Source organism: Mytilus edulis, unplaced genomic scaffold (assembly GCF_963676685.1).
Source record: "Mytilus edulis unplaced genomic scaffold, xbMytEdul2.2 SCAFFOLD_596, whole genome shotgun sequence".
In the NCBI taxonomy this organism is placed as follows: Eukaryota; Metazoa; Mollusca; class Bivalvia; order Mytilida; family Mytilidae; genus Mytilus; species Mytilus edulis.
In genome coordinates this window covers 1-16,598 of record NW_027268260.1, presented here as the reverse complement: position 1 = coordinate 16,598, position 16,598 = coordinate 1, and the positions used below count along the sequence as shown (strand labels likewise).

The following is a 16,598-nucleotide window of genomic DNA, read 5'->3' as shown; positions in this document are numbered from 1 at the left end:
AAAAAAGGCGAAGAAATATTTACATACATAGCAGTGTTAACAAAATCTATAAGTATTTTTGTTGGTCACATTTCAGTATATGGGACTTCCAAACTGTTCCCCTTTTTTTGAAGGTAGTGAAGTCAGCAACTGTAGTTTAAGTTTGTTCGTTTTTTAACGGGCTCGGACATTTGCCAAACTGAATAAAATCATTACAGCTGATTTCTTAAACCTGCAAAGTAAAACTTTGGTTGGCTTGCTTTGTTTGTATAGTTGTTTATACAAGCTTTGAAAATAAGATTGACATCTTTAAACAATATGTTTATATAGGCATGCATAGTTTAACTTGTACATTTTATATTTTGTACAATATATATACAAACAAAGCAAGCAAGCTAACCAAAGTTTTGCTCCACATGCATTAGGAAATAAGCTGTAATGATTTTATCAATATGTATGTGCGACAAGGTGGAAAATTTAATATGTTTTGTGAAAATTGCAGCGTTGGGTCTATAATAAAAAAGAAGATGTGGTATGATTGCCAATGAGACAGCTGTCCACAAGAGATCAAAATGACACAGAAAATAAAAAAACATTTATAGATCACCGTACGGCCTTCAACAATGAGCAAAGCCCATACCGCATAGTCAGCTATAAAACTCCCCGATATGACAATGTAAAACAATTCAAACGAGAAAACTAACGGCCTTAATTATATAAAAAAAAATGAACGAAAAACAAATATGTAACACATAAACAAACGACAACCACTGAAATACAGGCTCCTATACAATATATTTTGTTTTGATGGGATAGATTTCTTGTCCTTTTATATATATAATTGGGCCGTGTTTTTTTGTTTGTTTTTTTTTTTGTTTGGATTGTTTTACACAAGTAATTTTTGGGTCATTAATAGCTTACTTTTCAGTATTGGACCTATGACTGCTTACTTTACTAAATTATGTCTTTGTTGGAAAGATGTCTCATTTGGCACTCATACCTCATCTTCTTATTTCTATATACAAATAGATATAGGAAGATGTGGTGTGAGTGCCAATGAGACAACTCTCCATACAAATAACAATTTAAAAAGTAAACCATTATAGGTTAAAGTACGGCCTTCAACACGGAGCCTTAGCTCACACCGAACAACAAGCTATAAAGGGCCCCAAAATTACTAGTGTAAAACCATTCAAACGGGAAAACCAACGGTCTAATCTATATAAACAAAACGAGAAACGAGAAACACGTATATATTACATAAACAAACGACAACTACTGTACATCAGATTCCTGACTTAGGACAGGTTTTAGAAAAAAAAATAATAGGTAATATATGGCACCCACAATGATCCAGAGACTTTCAATATTGGAGATATTTTACATATGTCAACAGGACAGCAGCCGAACGATAAAAATAACCTCTGAGGTATATTTAAAATTAGCAACAAACGGATATTATCGATGGATGAAACGATAAAAAATGTATTGAGCTATATACCGTACCCGCTCAGTGGCGGATCAAGGGGGGGGGGGGGGGGGGGGGGGTTACGGGGGATGGACCCCCTTTTTTTTTTGGACGATCAGTGCATTTGGATGGGGACATTTAGTTGGAACCCCCTCCCCTTTTGTCCAGGGTTAGGACCTCCTCCCCTTTTAAAATGACTGGACCTGCCCCTGCCGCTTTCATAACACTATTAGTTCAGGTCCTGATAAAAAAAAAATACACATTCAGTACAGAAAGAAGTGTTTCAATGAAAGTTTCGTGTTTTTCTAGGCAGAAATGATTTTGCAATAACATTATACAGGTTTAAAAGAGCTCAAATGATTTTCTTACTGGACAGTGGTCACTTCATTGGATATTTCCCTGTGTCGTGTCGTGAAATTAATGCAGGTTCAATTCATAACAATGCACAAAACCGGTTCAACTACTTTTGTAAGGCGAAAAAGAAAGTCGAATTGTGAAGCCAATAAACAATATTTTTTTAATCTGAGCATGCAAATTGAAGATTACGTTATATATTTTACATTAAATATATTTGCAGAATAAAAACTTTGATAATGAGAGTCCCAGACAATATATTAATTGACTGTTTTCCCACTAATTCCACGTGTTTTAAGTAGTAGTTTACTCGTAGTAGCCCACAATGCAATTGTAGTTCATTGAATCGATTGGTCAGTTTTTCAAGGCCATATTGGCCTTGTGTTTTGGAAATTACTATGCAAATATATTCTGACGTCAGAAAATCTAGAGTTCTCGACCTGTTCAGAGACTATGATAAACATTTATTTTCAATAAGTTGTGTGGTAACATTAAATGCATGATACATGTAGGTACATGTAGTTTGTTTAAATAATCAAACTCTGTAATACGTAATATATATCAGAGAAACTTTCCCAAAGTCGTTCCCCAATGATAACCTTGTTTAAACCAGTTCCTTTTTTATCCATTAAATAAAGTTAATATTTGTCACAAATTGCAAAATGATTAAACTTTATTTCTCAAATGTATTTATGTTATGTGTGAGTAAATTTACCTTTGTTTCAATTTCGTCTCTTCCCATTGTTTGAGATTTTTAATACGAGGAATAATACTTGTTATTAGAAAATCTTGTAGACGTGTGTATGAGCTTTGAATCACACATCTTGACTGAAAATTAACTTATTTCTGAATATTCAACTGATTTGACAAATTGAATAACGTTTTTCTTTTCTTATTGTGTAGTCATATCTCAACTGCAACAAAAATCAAGGAATGCAAGACATAGGCGATAGCAACTGCGTAAACGATTTGTATAAAAAGAAAATGGAGTGTGATTGCCAATGTGACAACCCTCCACAGATAACACAGACATTACTAGCTTTATGTCATCGTACAGTGTTCCACTAAGAGAAGAGCTCATACCGCAAAGGCATCTAGAAAAGGCACTGAAATGACAAATGTAAAACAATTTAAATGAGAAAAATAACGATAAAATAAATGTACAAAACAGTCAACAGAAAACAAACAAGTTACACAGCAAAAACGACCGTACCGATTATAAATTTTAAAACCGCTGCATTTGTGTGCACATGGCTAAGAGTAGTAACGGTTTGATGATGTGGTTCATAAGTGTTTCTCGTTTTTCGTTTTTTATATAGATGAGACCGTTGGTTTTCCCGTTTGAAGGGTTTTACGCTAGTTTTTTTGGGTCTTTTATAGCTTTCTGTTCGGTATGATCCGAGGTCAAGTTTAGTTTTGATCTATGAGTTTGACTGTCCCTTAGGTATCGTTCGCCCCTCTTTTACAAATTGTGACTTGGATGGAGAGTTGTCTCGTTGGCACTCATTGGCATTCATATCACACCTTCTTAACTGTACTGGATTCAATTACGAATAATCTACGTGAAAAGTGTAATTTTGAATAACACATACAGATATTTTCGTCCCTTTAATGTATTTTGTAGCGTGTAAATGCTGTTTCGTTAACATCGGCTATAATTTATGATTTATTCATATCTATTTAATATGACATTTACCGACGTTTCAGAGTATAGACAGACAAATCAGTGGATTGAAACTATCACCTGCTTACATAGGATATATTATTTGTTTTAAATCTACTATCTACCTCCCATTTTAAGTCATATATTGCTTGTAATCTAAAATTTAAATCATTGTATTTCACACCCGAATAACATGCACCAGATTTACCTTAGCTACTATATACATGTATCAACACCAGTATTGACTGTGACACTTATGGAAAATGTAATAGTTTTCATGTAAATTTTAAGGATTAACAAAAACACATATTGACTTGAATATAAGATAAAGAGGGAAATACATGGTTCACCAGATGTACACGTATGAATCAACTACGTAAGTTTATATTTTGTAATGAAAGCGATTCTCAATTAATTTGCTATTGCGGGTTTACAATATATCTATATATTCATACACAAATTGCATAAGAATAAAACCTTATTGTTGAATTATATCCTAGGACAGACATTAGAGTACTATACAGTCGCTGTATTGTAAATAAACATGATAAAGGTACCAATAGTATACCGCTGAACTCATAAGTCGATAGAGATAATAAACAAATCCGGGTTACAAACTTAAACTGAGGGAAACCCATCAAATATAAGAGGATAACAACGACACAACAGAAACACAACATTAAAATGTAACACACACAGAAAAGAGCTATACTATAACAATGGCCATTTTCCTGACTTCGTACAGGACATTTTAAGACAACAATGGTGGGTTGAACCTGGTTTTGTGGCATGCCAAACCTCCCGCTTTCATGGCAATGTTAAATATCACATTTAAATGACAACATTTCATGACAAGACTACATTACAAATAAATTGGAGTACATATTGGACAGAGAAACACACGAATAATAGTTAACAAAAGGAACCAGGTTTAAAACTTAATACGCCAGACGTGCGTTTTGTCCACACAAGACTAACCAGTGACGCTCGGATGAAAAAAGTTCCAAAGCCAAAACAAGTACAAAGTTGAAGAGCACTGGGGACCAAAAGTTCCAAAAAGTTGAACCCAATACGGCTAAGACTCTCGAAACAATTATAATACTAGAGAATAAATTTACTAGTTCAAATGACCTGACTATTAAGTAAAGAACTTTATTTGTCTATTAACTGCTAAATATCGAGAAACTTTTTTAAAGTGAATCATACGTTATAGAACCATTATATTGTGTAAAAGATTCATTTGATTAAAAATTATTGATTAGAAGAGATAATGGTTGTCGAATTTGTAGTATAAATTTTACTATTTTCTAATTTTCAAATTTTCAAAGCGGTAATTCAATGAGGAGATATTCATGTTCAAAATATATTCAAATTATATGAAATTTTAATGAAGATATGTATATGGCGTGTTAACTTTTGTGATTAAAAATACCGATTGTATCTAACAGTTTATTAATTAAAATACATTTAATCATACACATTTACACTATTGATAGCTGGAGTATATTATCAAATGTTTCCTTTTTACCTGTATTTTAGTAGTTTATGATAATCAAAAATTAAAGAATGTGGTCATGGTTTACAATATAGAAAAAATAAACATATGTTTGGGTCTATATTGCCTGTAGCCATCCTTACTTGATTATAATAATATTAATGATAAATACATTTCTTGTAAATCTATTTTTGTTTTTGTAGCCTTAAGAGAAAATTATCGATTTAAATTCCCTGTAAAAGAGGTGTCCTCTACGTGTATATAAATTGCGTATATGCACAGGAGAAGTGTCCATTGATCGAGTATACTACTATACTTCTATACTTGTGTAATTTGTAAAAACAAAAGAGAGTTTTAATTTTCTCGTATTCATTATGCACTTGTAAAAAGTATTGAGTGTCAAGCAAAGTGGTCTAGCATTTAAAAAGCAATCGGTAAACTAAGATGTCAAATGTGTTTAATCTCACTATGACTCTAACCGAAAGAAAAAAAAAACGGCAAGTAATGTACAAATTATAAATCAAAACATTTACTAAATGTTATCATAGGTACAAGGACATCATTCGTAAATATGAATCAACATGCATACATCTTATACGTACAGGTAGTTTACATCCAATCTTTTGTAGTAAGATTCCTTACACAGCATCAAAAATGTCGATATTCGTTTAAAAGGATACCAAAGCCTTAAGGAGCCTTATTCAGAAGGGGTATAGTTACGCTACTGTTGTCAGGTCATTAAGGAGTACATATGTTGGTATCAGGGTCTATCCATCGGAATTTAACTCATGTATTCTAAAACCATATGATGGCATAAAACGGGTTATGTTCTTCTCATAAATTGTATAAATATTATGTTACTAAACCACTAACGGGTGGGATTGTACTAGATTTTTATATGGTGAAAACATAATCTTTCAATCAGTTAAATTGAGGTCTGGAGCATGCATGTCAGTAACTATTGGTAGCCCTTCTTAAGTATGTATCATTGTCATTTTGCTTAGTTTCTTTTGTAACCTTTCCTGACTCTGACTGCGTTTGAACTGGGTTTTACTGTGGGTATTGTTGTGTATTTCTTTATTCTAAATTGGCTAGAGTGGAGGGTAGAGATATTACAAAACATGTTTAACCTCGCCGCATTTGTGTCCATGTCTCCATAAGGAGCCTCTGGCCTTTTTAAAGCATGTATATATAAAAGCAGAAATGTATTTATAAACCTTCAACATTTGTATATAATGACCAAAATGTATTGATTTAAACCATTGTTTGTTCTGTTTAACATCAAATATAAAAAAAAAAACATAGAAGAAACACATCTTATAAGTATATACTCCCTTCTACTCATTTCTACATTTAGTACTAGTGTAACTGTTCAAAAATGGAAAGAAACAAAAGACCCTCCGAGATTTTCACTAGAAGCTACATGATGCGTAATTCCATTCACAATTCAAATGACAGACCAAGCTTTGATTATAATGATGTAGACTTTGATGCCTTATCTGCTGACCCAATACGGGAATATGAAGTGAATCATGACGTTATTGATATACCAAATTCGACCAAAGAACAGTCACAATTGAACAATATTCGTGGATCTTCAGGAACAACCATACGAGATATCATCAATCAACGAAAAGATGCCAAAAGATTATCTGTATTTAAGCGTTTAGGTACAAATCCACACAAATCGCCGAGTCGACAGCTTGAAAAGTTTACCCAAAATATACCTATAAATGATTGTCGGATAACTTCAAAAGATATTCAGGATACTGATAATACTAAACAAATTCTTGAATCTAGCAGCGCACTTGAAACTAATAAAACTAACAAAATGGATACAGTAACAACCATACCAGATATAATCAATCAACGAAAAGATGCCAAAAGAATATCTGTATTTGAGCGTTTAGGTAAAAATCCACACAAATCGCCGAGTCAACAGCTTGAAAAGTTTACCCAAAATATATCGATAAATGATTGTCGGATAATTTCAAATGATATTCGGGATACTGATAATACTAAACCAATTCATGAGTCTAGCAGCGCACCTGATACTAATAAGACTAACAAAATGGATACTTATGTCGGAAATATGGATTTAAAAGCAGAAACACGTTTGTCAGGATTTGAGGAAATTGGGTCAAGAAAACGCAGCCGATCTCATAGCTCCGAATCCGATCGGCGAAAAGTAATTAAAATATCAAGCAATTTTGTTGGTGTGAACATTGAAAAAGAAGGACCCTCCGATGTAATACAACCATTAGATTCTTTAAAAAAATGTGTTCAGGAAAACGCCAAGGACGATAATCGACAACGAGACCGAGAGTTTGTAATACCAGAAATAAGAGATAAAAGGGATCCAGTGAATACGCCTAACACCGAGAATAAACTTTCAACATTTGCTATTTTGCCAGATCTTACTGAAATAGAGTCATGTGGAAATTGTATTGTTGATTCTGATTATGAAACAGAAGAAGGCTACTTACGGAGACTATTTATGGTTCATCGTCAAGATTTTATAAGGCCGCTAAGTAGAGGATTCATGTCTTTAAAACATAGTGTATATGAAGATCCTAATTGCCTTGAAAAAGGATGGCGACATGATGACATCCGTGTCTATAAAAATATAACTTTTCTTACACGATGTTGCAATGAACAAAACGGATTAACTTGGAAAATAAGATTTGATATCACTCCATATAGACGAATCAGCTGGAACACCGAAAAGCTACTTACATTTGGATCTCTTGTCTGCTTTACAAATAGAAACTTTTCTTTTCTCAAGTATGCAACTGTAGCAGAGCGTAATGCTAATGATCTTAAAAAAGGTATTTTTGAAATTAAATTTACCGAAACTAATGCAGACGTGAATGAAAGTTTAAAACAACCTGATGTTCTTCTAATTGAAAGCAATGCTTACTTTCCGTCTTCCCTTTGGCCATTACGCTCTCTTAAAAGTATGCACAGTGAAGTATTTCGTAAGGAAACTGCTTTACCGTTTGGTAAACAATTATTACTCAAGACATACATCGTGGAAAAAGATGTACCAGATTATTTCAAGTCTTCTAAATTCGCAAAAGAAAAATTTGAAATCAGCTGTTTGAATTCTAAACTACATGAATACAAGATAGACATTTCAATTGAGGCGCACTGGCCTAGTGCAGAGTTACTTGGTCTGGATGATTCTCAACACAGCGCAATCATAACATCAATGAAAAGAAAACTGGCATTAATACAGGGACCTCCTGGAACTGGGAAAACAGTAGTTGGACTCAAAATAGCAGAACTGCTTTTAAAAAATGAACATATATGGCGTGAACAAGACAATCAAGGACCAATGCTTCTTCTAAGTTACACTAACCATGCGTTAGATCAATTTCTTCTGAGTATTTCTACACTCTTGCGAAATACCGACGCCGTTGATATTGTCCGATTGGGATCGAGATCAGAAGTTGAAATATTAAAGGAATTTAACCTGACTGCTAAACGCAAAGCTTACACTTACACAAAAGAGGAGTACAGTACTCGCACAGGAGAAATTCGAACACGGACTAAAAGGGAAATATCATGCGAATTGAATGTATTGGCATTTAATGCTAAATCAAATTTAAATGCAAAAATCAAAGAGCATGAGAACTTGAAAAAGCTACGAGATGAAATTCAAACAGGAATAGTTCATCAAGACTGGCTTCATGATGTAGGTAATATTATTACTGACATGCAGTACAATGCACTAAAACACGAGTCTTCCTTAATAACATGGTTAAATGTTGAATCAATAACACAAGTTACTATACTACAAAACTTTAGCGACAATATTAACGTTGAAGATGATTTTGATTATGGCGATGATGTGGAAGATTGGTATGATGATCTAGGTGGAGAATATGACGAAGATGGAACAGAGACAATGGAAAAACCTCTCCTGATTCATTTAGACTTAAATAAACTGAAAATGCTTATTTCCTCAAGTATTGTATTTAGCCAAGAGAAAACGCAAACCAATCAATGGTTTTGGGATCAATACAATGAGAACGAAAAATCTTTTCTGATTAAGAAAATAGAAGAGAAACTCAGTTGTACACCATCAATGTCAGTTGAGGAAGCATGTTCGGTGTCGGATATTTGGTTTATCAATAATCCAAAAAGGTGGCAGTTGTATAACTACTGGATTCAACAGTCTCTCATTCCCATCAACAAAGAAATTAAAGATTGTGAAGAAAATTACAAAAGAGCACAAGAACGTTTTGAGGAGATTCAACAAATAGCTGATATTAAAATATTGAAGAAAGCAAAACTTGTAGCAAGTACAACAAGTAGAGCGGCAAGAGATATAGAAATACTCAAACGAGTTTCTCCAAGCATTGTTCTCATAGAAGAAGCAGCCGAAATCCCAGAACATCATGTGGTGGCATGTTTGATGTCTTCATGTCAGCAACTAATTATGATTGGCGACCACCAACAATTACGTCCGTCTTACAATGATTATAAAACTGCACAACAGCATAAAATAAATATATCACTTTTTGAAAGACTTATTGGTGGATGTGTTCCTTATACACGATTAGAATATCAACATCGAATGAGTCCAATGATATCAAAGCTTTTAGTGCCTCATATTTATCGCACTTTGAAAGACGACCTAAGTGTGAATGAATATGAAGATGTTAGAGGAATTTACTGCAATGTCTTCTTTTTGTCGCATTTGGAGTTTGAAGACCAGGATCACGACGAACTGTCAAGAAGTCACAAGAACGAGTTCGAAGCATCGTTTATTTGTAAATTGTATAGATATCTTAGAATGCAAGGATATTCATCTTCTAAAATAACTATACTGACAACATACTCAGATCAGGTTCGGCATTTTTATAACATGATCAGGACTGAAGATAGAAACAGTTCAAGAAAGGATGAGGTCGTTAATTGTCCAGCATTTCTAAGTCGGGGAGACGAACCATCCGTGAGAATTACAACAGTAGACAATTTTCAAGGAGAAGAAAATGATATAATATTGTTATCGCTTGTAAGAAGTAATATGGAAAACGAAATAGGCTATTTATCCGAAGCAAATAGAGTTTGTGTTGCTCTATCAAGGGCAAAAAAAGGACTTTACGTGGTTGGCAATTTTGAACTTTTAAAATTGAAATCAGCGCTGTGGAAAAATATTGTCAATGATGCTGAAAAGGAGAAATGTTTTGGCACTGAGCTACAGCTAACATGTCAGAATCACAAAAATACAACATACGTTTCTAAACCAGATGATTTTGATAAGGTTTCAGATGGCGGATGTGAAAAACCTTGCAAAATCAAGAGACAATGTGGGCACATATGTTTAAGAAAATGTCATGTTGATGATCCAGATCACGAAGGCATTTGTCCAAACCAATGTCACAGACAAGTATGCGAAATGGGACATAGGTGCATAAAACCATGCCACTATCCAAACTCGTGTGAGAAATGTAATGCAATCGTAGTAAAGACGATTCCAAAATGTCAGCATAGAAAACGTATGCCATGTCATAAAGATCCACAGTCTGCATCATGCGATGAACGATGTCAAGCTGTTATCTCTTGTGGTCATCGTTGTCAGAAACAGTGTACAGATTCTTGTAATATTGAAGACGACTGCAAGGAGTTGGTAAAGATAAACGCTCGTTGTGGACATGAGGTTACGGCTCCATGTTATACCAAATATGATGCTCCTTGTAAGTTGTCGTGTAAGGGAATATTGAAATGTGGCCACGTATGCAAAGGAACACATTCCGAATGTAGTCAAGGAAGACTTCACAAACCATGTGAAGCAAAATGCGCAAGAAACTTGGTATGTGGACATATTTGTAAGGGTTATTGCAACAACCGTTGTCCACCTTGTACACAGATATGCGATCGGAAATGTATTCATGGCGATCGATGTAAAAACAGATGTGGTGATAGCTGTATACAGTGTACTAAACTTTGTAAATGGGCATGCAAAGCAGAATGTCCAAACAAATTCAAGTGTGGCAAAGTATGTATGAAACTTTGTCAAAGACCAAAATGTAATACACTTTGTAACACTATACTAAATGTGGCATCGGTCACAAATGTACGGGACTATTATGCGAAATTTCAAAGTGTGTTTGTAAAGTGTGCGAGAACCTGACAGAAATACCATTTGGATATGAAAAAGATAATGCCATATTGATTAGGTTAGAAGACTGCACATGCGTTTTAGAAGTTAATGGACTAGACCAATACATTTCAAGCGTTATGAATAATACCAGAGCTGAAATCAAGTCTTTGAAGTGCCCAAATTGCAGCACAAATATATCAAAGTCAAACAGATATTCTAACGAACTGAAAGTTATCAACAAAAACGTTTGTGATGTATTTCAGACCATTCGAAATATTGAAGAAGGTACTGATCTCAATGAAAAGCAGAATGATACAAGACAGAAACTTACTGATTATGAAATTGATCTACCTCATGACATATTCACTAAATTAGAGGAAAAAGTTGAAAATGCCAGATCAGCCGATATTCTGAATATGATAAGCGATCAGTTAACGTTTTATGAGGAAATTCATAGCCTCAGACATGAAACTGTCCCATTTGAATGCCGACGGCTAATAAAAGCATGGTTAGATCGACTAGAAAAATGGGTGTTTTTAATGCGAAGCAGATATGCAAAGCAAGAACATTTTGAATTTTACCTAGAAATACGACGACTGCAACTTATACTTGAAATTCATAAATTTAAAACAGAAGTCTATGCACGAGATGAAGGACTCGAACTCCCTGATATTATTGAAAAGTACTTGCTTAAACTTGAATCTATTGAAGTCGTGGAAGAAGAAGAATTATCGAAAATGAGAAAGGAAACAGACGAAGTCTCTTCTAAAATGATTGGTCGTACACTTACGGATATGCGAATTCGAATGATCAAGCCAGTCATGAGGAATGACTTTAGTGGATCGGGTCATTGGTACAAATGTAAAAAGGGTAAGTTAGTATATTTGATGATATAAAAATTGTATTACTTGAACTTACTAGTAAAACATAAGTTGATAATATAGCAATGCAAATGAAACGTGTTTACATCTTTAAAAAAGCTACTTTGATACCGCAAACAACCTTTGTAATGTAAACTGGAAATATATTTAACAAAAAAGAGAAAGAATTTGTCAACCAAATACTAATTTGGTACCCAAGCTACCGAAATAGGTTATAGAGTACATAAAATAAGTTGTGTTTCGGTCGGTTTCAAACAGAAACTCCGCTTTTACTTTAAAACTCAGACAGTCTTAAGTATCTTCCTGTATTGTCCATCTTTCTTTTTCGCTTTTTGATAAAAAAAAAAATGAAATATAATACAAGCATTACCAAAAGCAATGTGTCGATGCATTGTTATAATTCCATCTTCAGCAATGAATGGATTACAAAATTTCTAAACTCCTGATCAGCACCAAATTTTATTTTCCGTATATAATCTTCACTTGTTTAAATATTTTTGTAGTAGTCATATCAGAAGATATTGGGTTGGTTTGAGAAAATAAATTGTATAAATTCTGATGAAAATACATAGAGTGTTAAACATTACTTAACATTGGTAGTATTCCCACTGATTCCTCTCGTTTCAGGGCATTACTATTCTATAGGAGAATGTGACATGCCAGTGAAGAAAATAAAATGTCCGCAGTGTGGTTTGGCAATTTGAGATGCTGATCATATTCTAACTGATGAGAATGCGAGAGCTATGGATTTAAAAAAATCTAAAAACATTTTACAGAGTTATATTTTTTTTCTCGTAATAATCTGTCAACTATACTTATTTTTAATGAGGTAGCTATATAGAGTGTACATACTTTAAGTACTATGGACAAATATTGAGTTTCCCGGCCAGATGTACTGCTTTCATAATCAACAATGACATGAAAACCATTTAAAAAGTCATAAGGCAGTAGCTTTAAGCAAGCTTGAGTAGTCAATTGGAACACTTTTTTGTATATTTTGGAACATCTATAGTACTTAATTTTATCACTATGGACAGACACATATGGTAAGAGTAAACTACAATGCTTTATTTTGGGTTTTTTATACATCTAGCATCCATCTTTAGCTTTAAGAACCATAGATAAAAAAAAAAACAGCCCAATGTCACCAATAAGTCTTTATCACAGTGAGAAAATCCTGCACTCAGTGATGACTTCAGCTCGCCCCTAAACATTTTTTATATATATATATAGCGTTTACTTATTGTCTATTGTCAGGAGGTTTGATTTTTTAGAATAAAACTATATCAATGGAAAAAACTAGTTTATGGCAATTTACATACATAAAATGCTGAACATATGTGTACTGTGCTTTACATTGAATGGGAAGACGTAAAATTGGGTAGGGGCATTTCTTAAAACATTATAGGTCAAAGTAAGGCAACAGAAGTATACCGCTGTTCGAAATTTATAAGTCGATTGAGAAAAAAAAACAAATCCGGGTTACAAACTAAAACTAAGAGAAACATATCGAATATAAGAGGAGAACTACGACACAACAGAAACACAACACTAAAATGTAACCCACACAGAAACACATAAACGAACTATAATATAACAACGGCCATTTTCCTAACTTGGTACAGGACATTTTAAGAACAATAATGTGTGCCCAGTACACGTATGTCCAGTCCGCACTATAATTTTATATGTTCAGTGGACCGTGAAAATGGGGTATAATCTCTAATTTGGAATTAAAATTTGAAAGATTATGTCATAGGGAACATGTGTACTAAGTTTCAAGTTGATTGGACTTCAACTCATCAAAAACTACCTCGGCCAACAACTTTGACCTGAAGCAGGACGAACGGATGGACGGACGGAAGGATGAACGGACAGACGGACGCACAGCTAGAAAATATAATGCCCATAAATAGGGCATGAAAAATGGTGGGTTTAACCTGGTTTTGTGGCTAGCAAAACCTCAACACGGAGCCTTGGCTCATACCAAACAGCAAGCTATAAGCGGCACAAAAAGACTAGTGTAAAACCATTTAAACAGAAAAACCAACGGTCTAATCTATATAAAACGACAAACAGTTATGTACCACATCAACAAAAGACAACCACTGAACATCAGGTTTCTTACTTACGACAGGTCTAAACTAAATCAAATTACATGCATGTATTACAAAAATTAATGAACATACTTGATTACATAAGTAAATAAACATACGCTAAAGAAAAAAATGGTTCTATGACACAATATTAATACAAAATTATTGAAACAAGGGGTTTAGATGTCAAACAATATCAGAAAGACAACCATAGGGAAAATAACGTACACAGGTAAATACAAATAATTTTGTAGTTAGGTATACAATGGAGTACGGATATATATATTACTGAAAAAAGAACAAGATTGTGACATTTTATAGTTTTATTCTAAAATGTATTTCCGAATTGAAATGTTTAAATGGTAGGTACTTATATCTTTATTTCAGTACTTGCATCTGATATAGAGTATGTTTTTTGTTTTTTCTCTTTGGTTTGTTTCTATAACCAAGGACCCAGTTCAGCGCTTTTGATGTAATTTCTATTTTTATATGTGACGCTTTATAAATATTCATTATTTCATCATTACACATAGAGAATATCAAATGGAATTGGGACTCTAAAACGTGATGGCCACGTTTTAATGCGATGGCATGCGCTTATATGCAAATGTCTGATGCGCTAAAGTGCGATGATCTATGCTATTGAATGGAACACGCTAAAATATATATAGAACCAAACAATAAAAATTGTGAAACAATTCAAAAGAGACGGACAACGACATGATTTATAAACACAACAATAGACGAAAAACTAATAAGAACACAGCCAAAAAGAATAAACAATAAAACATTGTCTGAACCCAATTTCCGTAACACCATCACACTTTACCGTGTTATACAATCGTATTTTTTGCATGTCATATATCTTTGCACTTAAGCGTGTCACTGATCGCACTTAAAAATCAAACATCCTTCGCACTGTAGCGTTCGCACTTAACTAAGATTGTCATTGCACTTCAGAGTCCTATATATGAAAGGATATCAAAATATCTGTCCGTTTTTTATAAAATAATTGATGAGTGTTGATATGGAAAAGTAAGAAGATCATGCTCCTCAAAAATGCAGTGTATTCCATCTATTAGTCTGTATTATTAAGTGTTTATCAAAAAAATGCAATGTAAAGTTGTTACCATCTAAAGGTAAATACAGATTATAATCGATACAAGAAGATGTTATAAAATATATAAGCATTGATAAATAAAACGATTTTCCCGGTCTCTGCAAATGATCGTTTGCTAAATTACTCCGATAAATTGAAATGAATATGAACACCCATATCACGGCTGGTAATCTACACACGCAGAACACTTGGTTCTGCAATGAAAACCGTGAGAGGATTTTCCGGTTGTGCTTGAGTGGAGTAATTGTCACCGCTTCAAAAGGTATGTACATTTCTAAATCTCAATTTTCTTATTCAACTGATCAAAATATTGAAAATCAAAGAATGCTATGCTGTGGTGAATACTTTAACGAAGAAATACATGTATCATTTACTGTTGTACGTAGAGTTGAACTCTTACAAAATCAGTTGCCCCACGAGAAATCGCCTAAAAAAGTGACATTTCAATTTTAAAATGGTTCTATTTACAGACTTACAAGTTCAAATTTAGTTTTTTTAGGGCAATGTGTATGAATGTTGTTTTTGCGGCGTGTACGCTGTCTGGTGTTGATAGACGTCTTAATAATTCCAAAAACTACATTTTTTCATTAAGTCATGCGTGAGGGGATCGGTTCTGATTGAGGACATCGTGAATGCGTGAGGGGAAGTACAGAAATTATTTTTAATCTTTGGCTTTGTGACTTTTGTTGACTCAATAAATGTGATCAATGCTGATTAAAAATCATCACAGATTTGTCCTTATACTTTAACAGATGTAAACTGATCACTGATTCAATGAAATCAAACTATTTAAAATTGTTTACTCAAATTCAGAAAATGCCATTATTCAAAGGTAAAAGGAAAAGAGACTAAAATTGACTCTCTACAAAAAGCCATGGAGATAAAAGTTATCCCCGCCCTCGAAGCGAACTAAACCCTGTGGGAGTAGTCCTGTTGTCAAATATACATTGTACGTCACAGAGATCACCACATATATTAAAGAAAAGTATATCGCCGATCAAAACTTCAACACCCATATATATTAGATGTAATCTGTTCACCCAAAATCACGAAATTTTCGAAACAAAAAGGGCAGATATACAGAATTTATTATTCACGAACATCGATGTAAGCCAAGATAATCTCGAGGAAGACCATTAGGAAGAGCATGTATTAGACAACGAAGAAGACATAGAAGAAGTCACAGAAGAAGACCACGTAGTAGACCACGAGAAAGACCACATGGAAGACATTGAGGAAGAACAAAACGTTTTTCAAAGTGCTTTAGATAAACTCTCAGACGAAGGGAAAAGGGAAAGATTTTTGATTTTTTTTCATTAGTGGACGTTTTCCTTTAGAACAACATTGCATTCGACCAGTTTTTGGACATTATTGAGTGGTTTGAAAAGGACGAATCAAGACGAATGAGATACTCCCCAACATCTCTGCAG

The 16,598-nt window shown here is 33.8% G+C and overlaps 2 protein-coding genes across 2 annotated transcripts; both read left to right on the top strand.

Annotated features, from left to right (window-relative positions):
* The first annotated feature begins 3,698 nt into the window (after positions 1 to 3,698).
* Positions 3,699 to 11,101, top strand: LOC139507146 (NFX1-type zinc finger-containing protein 1-like). The gene is made up of 2 exons (XM_071295652.1): positions 3,699 to 3,840; positions 6,317 to 11,101. Exon 2 carries the CDS (start codon positions 6,338 to 6,340, stop codon positions 11,099 to 11,101), a length of 4,764 nt encoding a protein of 1,587 aa, XP_071151753.1. The 5' UTR covers positions 3,699 to 3,840; positions 6,317 to 6,337.
* On the top strand, positions 11,038 to 13,226 carry LOC139507145 (NFX1-type zinc finger-containing protein 1-like). Its single transcript, XM_071295651.1, has 2 exons — positions 11,038 to 11,941; positions 12,580 to 13,226. Exons 1-2 carry the CDS (start codon positions 11,209 to 11,211, stop codon positions 12,654 to 12,656), a joined length of 810 nt encoding a protein of 269 aa, XP_071151752.1. The 5' UTR covers positions 11,038 to 11,208; the 3' UTR covers positions 12,657 to 13,226.
* The last annotated feature ends 3,372 nt before the right edge of the window (positions 13,227 to 16,598 follow it).

Coding starts and splice junctions, on each gene's coding strand:
- LOC139507146 (XM_071295652.1), top strand. CDS start 6,338: ATGGAAAGAAACAAAAGACCCTCCGAGATTTTCACTAGAAGCTACATG.
- LOC139507145 (XM_071295651.1), top strand. CDS start 11,209: ATGAATAATACCAGAGCTGAAATCAAGTCTTTGAAGTGCCCAAATTGC. Junction 11,942..12,579: donor TTGGTACAAATGTAAAAAGG/GTAAGTTAGTAT, acceptor CTCTCGTTTCAG/GGCATTACTATTCTATAGGA.